Consider the following 12,160-nt stretch of genomic DNA (forward strand, 5'->3'; position numbering starts at 1 on the left):
TTTTGATGTTTTGTGTGCCTAGTTATAAAGATGCATCAGATTTTTTTTTTCTATGGTAAAAATTATTGATTGCAGGAATTTTGATGTTGTATGGACAAACCTTGGGTAAATATATTTTATTTACATTATGTATCCTGAATTATAAAGCATATACACAGGCATATTTTTGCTAAACCTTTTTCTGTGTTCTATTTATATCTAACATAGTACATGCACTCAAGATTAACACAATACCAGGACAGAGTTTTTCCATGATTAAGACAGCCCAGTAATTTACAGTTCTGTGGTTGGTCATGGAACATTTGCAGTTGCGTAGCTGCATCCTGAGCCTTACAACACAATCTTTCTCATGTGCTTTAGACCAGAGAAGGGTTTTATACAGAGCACTGAGAATGGTCTTTTAAAGTCTAGTGTGTCTTAACTTGTGTTTGCAGAGGTGCTGTTCCTACCTTCGATATGTATCATTCCTTGTTTGTATTTATGGGTAGGCACTGAACAAGAACATATGTGTGTCCCTGGTTGACATCCCTGCTTTGAAGAGTTTACCATCTAAAATGTTGATGACATAGGCCCAGAATCCATATGTGGTTTGGCAATGTCAGATGTTTATTTTATTCAGTTATTAGCGCACACATTGCTTCAGCCTCCCCGTGGTTAAGCATTTGAGTTTGAATTATAGCAGAATTTGATTAAAACATTTAAAGGAGAATAACCTTAAAAATTACTTCAGAGATACTGGGTAAGTTTTACAAGAAGAGGAGAATAAAACAGGGTACCTAAGGGACAGTGTGAACTATGGCTTTCTGCAATTCAGTAGGGTTACAGAACGGACTGGGACGAGTGGCACACGGAAGATTCTTGAGAGTAAGTTGCTAAAGAGTATGCCCAAGGATACTGTAGAAAAATTTTCAGCATCCTAGATTGGAAAAAAGGGTGAAAGCTAGAGTATTAGCTTTTAGGAAAAAAAATAAATTTAGAAATGTTAGAGTAAGAGAATGATATGGACACAGCCTTCCCATCAGTGACTAGAATGAGACAGTTTTTTTCACGAAGAGAGGAAAGTAGATGCAGTTTATTTTCCTGTCATGGTCACAAATTTTTCTAAATGCTTTCTCATAGTGTAAAATGAGGATGGAAAACTTAGACATTTTTGTGGGATGAATGTCAGTATTAGATGAAGTAAATGATCCATGGTTCTTAATGACAGAAATGTATGAATTAGCAAATCCTTCCCTACATCTCATTCATTTCCTTGGTTTCTTGATGCTATCAAATATATTCTTTTCTCTTCCTCTGCTGGAGAGCCATTGTATGCTATTCTGCAGCAATGTAGTCATGCTTCTGTGTGTGTGTATTTCTCTTTTTGTGGAAGTCTATGGTGTATCATTGCCTCATACCTGATAAAAAGACAGATATGGGTGGATTTTTTTTTCTTCTTTTTTAAATAAAATAAATTTTTGTGTATCGTGAGTTTGAAATCTTGAAAAATGAGAAGTGGTTAACATAAAGAACTGTTTTTTTAAAAAAAAAATTGTTGTCAGTATTACAGGAGGATATTTCTTAATTACTTGTTCTCTTAGACAAAAATGAAGCTCATTAACTTTTTTTTCATTTCAGCTTCTCATGTCTGTGTTTGACAACAGCATGAAGACATTTGGAGTTATTGAAAGTGACCCATTTGACTGGGAGAAGAGTGGAACGGATGGCTCTCTGACAACAACAACAACTTCAACCACACCTCAGTTACACACTCGTCTTACACCGGCTGCAATTGGGTATGTATGCACATCGTGGTCGCTTAAATAACCACAGAGGGGCTTCCTACCAAAAGGAAATTGTCTCCATAATTTAGGGGATTTTTCTACAGAATGTTGAATACATAGAGGAGTGAAGGTTTGGGAGCATTTGAAGTATTTCCCTTTTTAGGGTTCGAGTTTATATTATACTTAAAGATCAGCACTGCAGTCCTAAAATTATAACAATAAAAAAATTATACTCCAGGAAATTGCATATAAATTTGCTCATTCATCCTTTGCTAAATCATATTTTGTGAAACTAAATAATGTGTCCTGAGTTTAACTGCCTGGAAATTTAACTGCCTGGAAATAAACCCATTGTTTTCTGGAATAAAATTCTAGCTACCATTTCCTTATAACTTTGAAAAATGAATGGATCTTTGTAAGAAATTTGGAAATAGATTTTGATTGTGTTTAAAATAATATTTAATGTGTTATTTGAGACATTCTGCAGTAAAGTAAGTTGGATAAGATATGATGTTTAATAATACCTATAGTCAGGGGATTGAAGAATATAAGAGGTGTTCATGGGTGGGGAGGAAGACTAGGCCTGTTCTAGGCCTTAAATAGATCAACTTTTAGATAAAAATCACAAAGGTGGGAGTTTTGACAGTGTAGTGAGGCTGAAAAATGCCAGAATTTCATGTATTAAATTCTCACTATTTCAAAGTAATTTAAAAAAAATTGTTAAAGTAAATATCCATCAAGACACCAACTGGCTTATACTATTAACTGTTAGCATTACACAGGTGTATGGTGTGCACTGTTGAACCCGCTGAGGCTGACAGGGATTTTGCACATGGATCAGTCCCACTATCACACTAAGCATCACACTAGTTATTGTTAGTCTTGGCTGCAATTAACAGTTTTGGCGACTGTAAAAGAATGACTTTTAATTGATCTTGTGTGCCTTCACTTTTTAGGACTAACATTACTTCAGTTTCAGATGTTGAGCTACACCTTAGCCCTATTCAGCCTCAAGTCAATGGGATTACAGAACTTTAATTAAAATATAATGTCATGCTAGTGTTATGCTTATGTTTTGATTATCAATAATTGGAGCAAAATAGCACTTTGATAAGAATAGTGATTAAAACCACATTTAGTTCACTCAGTAATTTTTCTTCCTCACACAGTATGTTTTGTTCCTCTGTCAAATTTTTGGGTAAAGGAAACTGTATGATGGAAGTTGCCATTAATTTTTTTGAATAGAAGAATATGTGTAGAAGAGTCAGGAGTGAAGCTGAGCCCAGACATGATCTCTAACAAATTTTCTCTCAAGTGGCTTCGAAAACTTTCAAAAAAACACCTTTTAAGTGATCGGTTTTTTGACTTACATCTTTTGTTATGTGCCTAAATTAAAGAAACATAAATTGTGAAAGCCAGAATGTAAGGGGTTTTATATTAAATAATTTACAAGATTTAGTTTTCTACATAAACATACTTCTCCTTGTAATTTTTGTTTGTTTGCTTTTTAAATAGAAAATAATTTCTGTAAACATGTGAGGGTATCAAAAATTTTACCTTTCTGATTTTTTTCTTAAACTGCTTTTGTAGAATTGCCAATGCCACTCCTATCCCAGGAGATTTGCTGCGGGAAAATACAGATGAAGTATTTCCTGATGAACAACTCAGTGATGGAGAGAATGGTATTCCAGTTGGTGTCTCACCAGAGAAACTACCTGGATCCCCTGGCCATCAACGTCCTCAGGAAAAAGATGTTTGGGAAGAAATGGATGCAAACAGAAACAAGATAAAACTAGGGATCTGTAAGGTACTTTCAAATCTGCAATGTGAAGAACATCTTTGAACAGTTTCCTGTTCTCGTAGTGCACATAAGATATAATTAATAATACAGCAATGATACTGATTAGCCAGATTTATGGTAGAGCTAACACATTTTATATACTGAAACAAACAGACAGACCTTTGGGCCTTGTGTCACTTTATCAGGTCTCTCTGATAAATAGCTTGCTGATCATTTGAGATGCTTTGTAGTTTACTCATGTTCGGGTTCTTCAGACACAATCTTGATTCTTGCTCACTGAATGAAACCAAAGCAAATTTCCTGCATCTTGCTTGTGCAGAACCTAGATACTAAATGTACTAAAAAGAGTTTAATGTTCTTCAACTGGCAGATTAATAGTGTGGTTGGTAGTATCCATTTAACTAACTTGGTAGTTTTGTCTCTATAAGATAGTATACCTTTTTACTGATCCAGAGGTTCATGGGCTAATCTTTGGAAGAGAACGCCACTTTATTTTCAAAAGTGGTCTCTGAGAATTAGTTACTGTCTCCCTTACTCACAGTCATAGTTTTTCATACTCAAACAAATATAGCCCTGTTTCTTGATTAAAAAAATGTTTCTAATGTGAAGTATTGGTACTGAAATGTTCTTTATCTAGGAGAGATGTCTAGTTTTGAAGCTGTCACTTCTTGTTTGCTAGAAAAAAATGCACTGTGGGAAAGAACAAGGCATGGTGCCTATTTTCAAATATACTTATTTGTTTGGGTTTTTTTACTGAAGGGGGAGAAGGGTTTAAACAAAGGCAATTTCTATTAACTATACCTGTAGGAACTAAGGATGATCATGATTTTCCAGCTCTAAATCATACTCAGTTAGTATACAAGGTGGAATGCGGTTGGACTAAAACCTATTTTGAAGTCACAGAAATACCTAGTAGATTTAGTTTATAACAGTGTTACATGCTCCAGAGGATCAAAAAGATAGCTTGGAAGCTAACTTCTCTGTAATAAAAGCACTTGACTGTAAAGCAGACCAAAGATGCTACCAAGTGCTGGGTTTCAGACTATTATTAAAGAAAATTTCAGAGATGGGTGTGAAATATCAGAGTCAATTTAAGTGTAATTACTTGGGTTTTGAGACTGCCATTTTCAGACCTACCCAGAACTAGTATATTACTAGTATTTTGTCTGTTGTAGGTGTGTGCTGAAGAGCATATCTAAACTACATTAAGTGTGTTGTAAACTTAAGGACCGTTCCAAATACAACTCGGCTTTTCACATACTAAAAGCTTGGATGATATTCATCATACAGTACCTTGTCTTCCTCTGTTTTGCTACTCCTAGTGATTTACATTTTTACTTTATGGTCTGCACAGGCTGCCACAGAGGAGGAAAACAGCCATGGGCCAGTGAATGGAATGCTTAACGCGCCAAGCCTCGGTTCTCCAATTCGTGTTCGCTCAGAGACCACCCAGTTAGACAGAGATGTCCCACTGGTGCGAAAGTTACGTTCAATTCACAGCTTTGAACTGGAGAAGCGTATGACGTTGGAATCAAAGCCAGACACTGATAAGTTTCTTGAGACCTGGTAAAGAAATTATTTTATTGTTATGCTTACATCTTTCAAGCATATATAGTAAGGATACTATTATCTTTCCTTTGCCCTGTGAAGACAAGAAATGGAGGTGCTGAGTATGCTTATGCAAGCTACAGCAAAATATTTTCATAATATTGCTCAATTAATGGATTTCACTACTTGGCAGCCTCTTTAAAAAAAGATCAGTGGTAGGATACAGCTAAAGTCAAACTTCCACACTTTTGAATTTTGTGTTTCAAGGCCAAGTGGTGTAACTCTGGTGTTTATTAACTTTTTCTTCAGTGACAGACTCTTTACAGTCAGTACAACTCGTCCTAGGTAAGAATGATGACATCAGGTGCTCAACAAAGGTAACATGAGATTAGGTTATATGACATGAGAAGGAAAGTTTTGCAGAAAGTGGAGTTAATAAGTAAAGTTAGAAATTTTCCTCCATGCAGCAGGCTTAGTTATACTCAAAGGTGTTGCATCAACATAAAAAATCTTGATAGAAGACAGAGGTCTTAAAATGGAATTTGAAGGTAGAGAAGAGACAGATGTATGAAAACAGATTCAATCAGTTGACCTCTATGTAGAGAGAATAATGGGAGAAGGACACAGTGAAATCAGACTGAAAGGTAGAGGCTGAGTAGGGACAGTAGAAGCGAGCTGAGATGATGACAGTGATTCCTTCTAAATACTTCATAGCGGAGTTAAGAATCTGAATTTGTTTGATGAAGCAAATTATGCAAAGCATAAGTAAGGAATCAGTCAAAATAATAAATAACATTCTGCTTGAAAGCACCTAATAAGTGCTGCTGGAGACATCTGTTTCTTCTGCTTTGAGTCTCTGCTTTGTAACTTAAGTTAAGTACAGTGAATGGATAAAATAGTGATGGTCATCTAGTGGTAGCCTCATCACTGAGTTTTTAATCCATTCACTATTCTTCCTTCTGGTAATTATATTTACAATACAATATGATATGTTACGGTGAAAGTTATAATATGTGTACATTTCTAAGACCATCCGTCCATTTTTACTTGACATCAGACTTGCTTGTCTCAAATTGTGGAACCATTGTAGATTGTTCTAAAATATGACAACAAATTTTTATATAAATCTAGTTTTCTCCTACCAAAAAAACCTCAAATGTAACTTACAATATTTAATTAATTCCTAACTAATTCAGATATTAACTTCTTTTCTCAAGTTTGGAGAAGATGCAGAAAGACTTGAATGCTGCGACAGAGACTCCCGCTGCTGCTGTTCCTCCTCTTTCTCAGAAAACCCCCCTTCCTGCTCCTGCGACCGCTCGCATGGACCATGTTTGGCACTATGATGAAGAATATCTTCCAGATGCTTCAAAACCTGGGTCAGCTATTTCTCCAGACCATGCTGATGGTGTTATGAGCAATGGATTTGTAGCTGTTAACTTAAGCTCCTGCAGGCAGGAGGTTGATTCTAAGGAATGGGTGGTAATAGATAAGGAACGGGACTTGCAAGACTTCAAGACGAATGAGGCTTTAGGGCACAAAATGACCGGAAGTCCCTCAGATGAAGAGCCAGAGGTACTACAAGTTCTAGAGGAGTCCCCTCGAGAAGAGCAATCCAGACAGGGTGGTTGGGCAGGAAACAATGTCAATGGCAAGAACCAAACTTCAGGGGCGGAGTTTGTTCTAGACATGGAGTGTCATCCTGCTGCTTCTGAACAGCTTACAGATAAGTTGGAACTTCTGTCTGGAGCTGCTGGACAGCTTCTTGCGGCCACCCCTACAAGTCCTATGGAAGCTCAAGCAGAAGGAGCACTCACTCCGGTAAGAGAAATGATCACTGTTTTATTGAACCTGTCTTTATTCAGAATTATTTGAGGAAATAGTAAAGGCAGTGACTAAAATACAATAGTGTAACAGAAATTCCTAGTTTCAGCAGATATGGGACTTGATTCTTGAGAAATGATCTTCCATGTTCTGTTATGCAAGTTTCTACATTCACCTGTGGAAGTGGCTATTAATTCTGCAGGTATGATCCATAGAACTGACCTTGTTTAAAAAGAAGTTATCTACCTGTGTGTCTATCTACCTGTGTGTCTATCTACCTGTGTGTCTATCTACCTGTGTGTCTAACTAAAGAAGCTCCTTATGCAGTGATTCCTAATCAGTGAGAAACATACAAACATATATTTATTATATTTGCAATATATAAACATAAAATTACAATGAATATGTAAAATACTGTGCTACAGTGTTTCATATGTTTCAGGAAAAGCCAAAGTGATAGAAATGAAAGAAACAGTTACTTCCTCTCACTATCATTCCTGTAGTGTTTGCTTTCGGAATTCCCTTTGTTTTTTCTTATTTCTTCTGAAATTACTTGTTGCCTTTCATAAAGTGTTGCTGCTTTTCACTTGTAAGATACTTTTGCAACTACTACTTTACTCCCGAGTTTTCACTGACAGATTGCCTTGCTTCTGTTTCATACTATTCTTTTTCTGTTTCTCCATCTTTTCTGAAGCATTCTCATTTGCACAGTTTGTGAACATTTACTTTTTTCTCCTTTGTCATTGTTTTTAAACAAAGATTTCTTTGTCTTTACTTAAGGAGGAAGGGAGATTAATTAAGTGATTGGAAATCAACTCTTGGTTTAATTTCTTCCCTTTTCTGAGTAGATACTGTGCCATCTATGATCTGAAGGTGAAGTCTTTCGAGCTCCTTTGAGCCAAGAAACCTCGCTATACTTTTTATTCACTTATCACCACTTTTTGTGAAAGTTACAGCCAGCTCATTAGAGAAAGAAACTTGTCACTAACTACTCATTTATTGTAAGGTGTGGAAATATCCTTTACAGGGAAAATGAGCTACTCATTGTAGTTAACTACAGCTCCACAGTAAAATTTTAACTACACCTAGGTTTTCATGGGAAATGCAAGATCATATCTTTCATGCAAGACTATATTTAGATATCATATTTTGAAGTACGTAATTTATAGGAGATTAATTTTGTGTGATTGAAAATACAGAACTGTGTTAAAAACCAGAAGATTTCTAAGATTAAAATTGAAATCTTAGTTGTAGGAAAGAGTTTTTGATGGGTTAGAAACTTCTAAAAGTGAAAAATTAATTTGAATTTTTCAGTTTTCAGCTGCTCAGTTCTTCTATTTTAATGTCAGTTTTAGAAAAACAGACAAAAAAGAGCAGTACTTGGTCCTGTACAAAATACTAATTATCAAGTGTTTTTATTCGAAAGCCATTAAAAAAACCAGCTTGCACTATTCCACTTTAAACAAGCGTGGCTCTTTTTGGGGAAATAGCTGTTTTACTTAAAACTGAAAGTAGATGTGGTAAAAGTATTATGTACTACACTACAGAGAATGGACACTATCTTTATCTGTAAAGGAAGAAGCTTCTGAATGTGGGAGCAGAAACAGTTGTAAACTAAGTTAATTAAGTGCAAGATGTATTGCAATACTGGTTGAAGTAGAATTTGGGATGAGATTATATTTTAGTTTGGCTTTGCAAGTAGGTAAGGGATGTTTGTCATGACCTCAAAAATGGGGGAAATTAATATGGTTTATATTATCCTGGAAGGGCAAGTGCTGTTGTGAAGGCAGGATGAATGACAGGAAGGAACTTACTGTTTCGAAGGTGAATCATGTGCCGTTGAAAAAATAAACTGAACTGGGAATAAAGAAAATAGAGATTATTTGGCTGATTTATAAACTGGGAACAGAGTGTGTCTATACAGTGCATCTATTCCAACTGTGATGTATTCCCCTTCATTAAGAATATGTAAATATTCCTTGAGATAGGTACTGGAACCTAGCTGTTCTTACAGGTGAGTGTCCTGATCACTTCACTGGGAGAAAGCGTATATATGCCTCTTCATACAGTAGTTCTCTCTATTCAAGAGTCCTAGTGACCATAGGGAGCTGTTTGGTAGAGTCCTTTTCCTTCTTCCTCAGAATATTTACCCACCTGAAACTGTTCTTTAAATGTGATCCTTTTTTGTGCATCAGATGGTCTTGTTATTTAGTAATTTTTTCTAAGTAGTCGTTTCCCAACAATAAAAATAATAGGCAAGGTCATATTTTATTTTTCTGTTGATTTAATTATATTGCATGAGTTACTAAGAACAGGCTTGGATCCAAGAATTTCAAGTTTAGAACCATAAACCAAATGATTTAAGTATTACTAAAAGGGGTTAAAAATAGATATTTAAATTACAGTAGTGTAATTATAGTAGTGTAATAATATAGTTTTTGAAATAGTTCACTCATTTCAAACAGCTCAAAATTCTAGGACATGTCAGCATTCATGATCCTTATGTTTATGTATATACCTCCTGTAAGGATTTCTAGTGACCTGCTTCACTATCACTTAGGAGAAAGCATGAGGAATTACAGTTTTTGAGCTTATTCTGATAGGTTTTTTAAGTATGCAAGCATTTATTTCAGTGGTGAATGAATAAAATAGCTTTATTATCATATTTTTATAATTTTTCCTTTTTACTTTGATGGTTCTTCTTTGTTCTTTGTTTCTTTCAGGGCTTTATTGCTCACTGTTTAAGTAGTAAGTAGTAGCATGGATGTTTCTGTATGAGAAACTAACGTTTTATATACTCACCCATAATTTTATTTACTCCTGAAGGAAAGAAATTGCTGTTCTCTAGTCCTTCCATTTGTAGCTAAATGTTCTTCCTGAAATTGTGTGTGAACGTGGACTTCCAGTAATTGTTGATAATATCACTTCTTACCTGTTTTACACAGCATTAGCATTCTATTAAGAATGTAAAGTTGTAGCAGTTAAAAAAGGAAACCCAAACTCAAAAAATAAGAGAGAAAAATGTGTAAGTTATTGGCTCAGGGTTGAGAAAGTTTCAGGCATAAAAAATTATAGCAAATTGTGCTGTTATGGAAAAAAAACCCTGCAGGTAAGAGAAGTAATTTTCATGTTATCAGTCATGGTTTTCCAGTTCCAATACAGATTCTGTGTGCTATCAGCAAATACCAGTTTGATCTGGCTTGGTCGTGGGCAGACAGTCATGTATCTCTTGAACTACTCAAAGCATGCTAAGGGTGTATGTGCTAACTTTATGCTTTGATAATGGCTTTGTGTTGACTTTGGCTGCAGGAGAGACAGTATGTGATTTGCTGTAATATCTACTGGTATGAAGTTAATTTGTCAAAAGAATGTGAACTGATCTAGACTAATGGTGAATTTATACTGGAGCAGCTCTTTGCTCCAGTGCTGCTCTAGTTTTCTTTTCCTTGATCTGGTACTGAGAGCATAGAGTTGGACTTTGTGTTGTTGAACGATGGCTTCATTAATTTACTGTGTTTATATTGAATTGCAAACTCCATGCAGTGCATGCACAATCATATATATATATATATATGCACGTGTGTCTGTGTTATAGAAGAGTGTTTGCTGTGTGAATCTATTTATTTTTATTATTTAGAAATATTACTGAAATGAAAATTTTGTATCTTGAGGTACTATTGTGTTTTATCAAAAGCTTGTTCTTAAGTTTCTATTTATTTCTGAGTTCTAAGTAGTTTAATTTTCATATGCCTTCTAGCCTCAATTGCTGCTTTTATGAGACACTGGAAATACTTTCTTTTTCCCCACTTGCAAGTCAGATATGCATTATGGGAACTGAACCTTTAGGGTTGACACAATTGAAAATACCTTTTCCTTAGGAACAGAAATGCTTGATAGGTACTCTTGGTTTCCAAAGAATGCAGGTTAGAATTGCAAGTACTGTGGTAGGAAACAAAAAGTCACCTTCATGAAGCTTGCAGAAAGTTTCCGTATCTCTACTCTTCGAGGTTTTCTCTAAATGTAATGGGAACAAAGAGTTGCAGACTGTGTATAGCAATCTCATTTACAGGTATTTTCTCATTTACAGGTATTTAGATGTGTCACTATTAGATGTTTATTCTGTGCTGGAAAAGGTCTTGCAAAAAACCAGTTGATTTCAGAGTTGTCATCAGCAACCAATTTGAAAATGTAGTTTGTCTAAAATTATTTGTTTGGAACACTTGGACTTTACAATTCCTATTCTTCTTTCTTTCCTTGTATCTAAATGCTTGAATAATGTAGTTCAAGATCAAGCAATTGTTCCTGGATTCTTGAGGCCAGTGTATCCTTCTAGTTTGATCCCATATTTGGGAAATTTCATCAAAATCGTTTAGTATTAACTTTTCTGATTAGTCCCGTCAGGTCCAGTTCTTAATGTACACTGCTGTGCTGTAGTTGTAAAGCCTGCAATGGGCGTATATGCTAAAGATATAGTAATCTCAGAGTCACAGATGTCTTGTTGTGTGGATGTGTTAAGCATTTGCAAGGACAGTCAACTATCAACTAATGTACACAGTGTCCTTGAAACTCACTGGGTTAGTTTATTAAATTTGCCCTAGATTGTTACTGATTCCTTATAATGGTTGCAACAGTTGGACTCAATGAATCTGTGATTTTATTTGCCAACCTAAGGATTCTATCATTGTAAGACTGAGTGAATGAAGAAGCCAGCTAGAGAAAGGATGCTCACTCTTGATTTTGATACTGGATTTTTGAAAACGGTTGGTGGAAAATGTGAAGATTAGTCTTAAGACACCTCTTAAATTATCAGCTTTCAGCCTCTGAGGGAAGTGTGAATACAGTTGTCTAAGAGATTGCATTTAGGCAAGCATAAACAAGACCTATTAAAACATTTTCAACCTTATTTTCTTCCCCGCCATGTTGTTCTCACAGCTCAACTCATGTCATATGCTGCATTTCTCCACTCCAAGAATTTCAAGTCCCATCCTCCGCACCATGAGCCCTATAGCCTATCTCTCCGTCCACTTGGACCCTCTGAAAGAGGCTGGTTTACCAAGGAGTCAATCAGCTGAGAGCCACTCCTCTTCCTCCTGCTCAACTGGTCGTAGGCAGCTTCCTGTCATTCCTTGTGGCAACAAGTTCCCCCCTGTCATTCGCATCTCAAAAGCACAACTTGAGCAGGTGAATAAGCCTCATCTTCATAAAAGTGACTGCACTGTAGCAG

The 12,160-nt window shown here is 35.8% G+C and overlaps 1 protein-coding gene across 6 annotated transcripts in view; it reads left to right on the forward strand.

Annotated features, from left to right (window-relative positions):
* The window catches only part of TTBK2 (tau tubulin kinase 2), an 83,057-nt gene that overhangs the window by 52,025 nt on the left and 18,872 nt on the right, over positions 1 to 12,160 (forward strand). For 5 of the 6 annotated variants that reach the window (XM_051791969.1, XM_051791970.1, XM_051791972.1 and 2 more), the window contains 5 exons: positions 1,618 to 1,775; positions 3,354 to 3,570; positions 4,919 to 5,130; positions 6,330 to 6,933; positions 11,869 to 12,117. In XM_051791969.1, coding sequence (XP_051647929.1) covers positions 1,618 to 1,775; positions 3,354 to 3,570; positions 4,919 to 5,130; positions 6,330 to 6,933; positions 11,869 to 12,117 — 1,440 coding nt within the window. The remainder of the gene's footprint in view (positions 1 to 1,617; positions 1,776 to 3,353; positions 3,571 to 4,918; positions 5,131 to 6,329; positions 6,934 to 11,868; positions 12,118 to 12,160) is intronic. The other variant, XM_051791971.1, reaches the window with a different exon arrangement.

Source organism: Manacus candei, unplaced genomic scaffold (assembly GCF_025592945.1).
Source record: "Manacus candei isolate 608988 ecotype Guabito, Panama unplaced genomic scaffold, ASM2559294v1 h1tg000033l, whole genome shotgun sequence".
Taxonomy (NCBI): Eukaryota; Metazoa; Chordata; class Aves; order Passeriformes; family Pipridae; genus Manacus; species Manacus candei.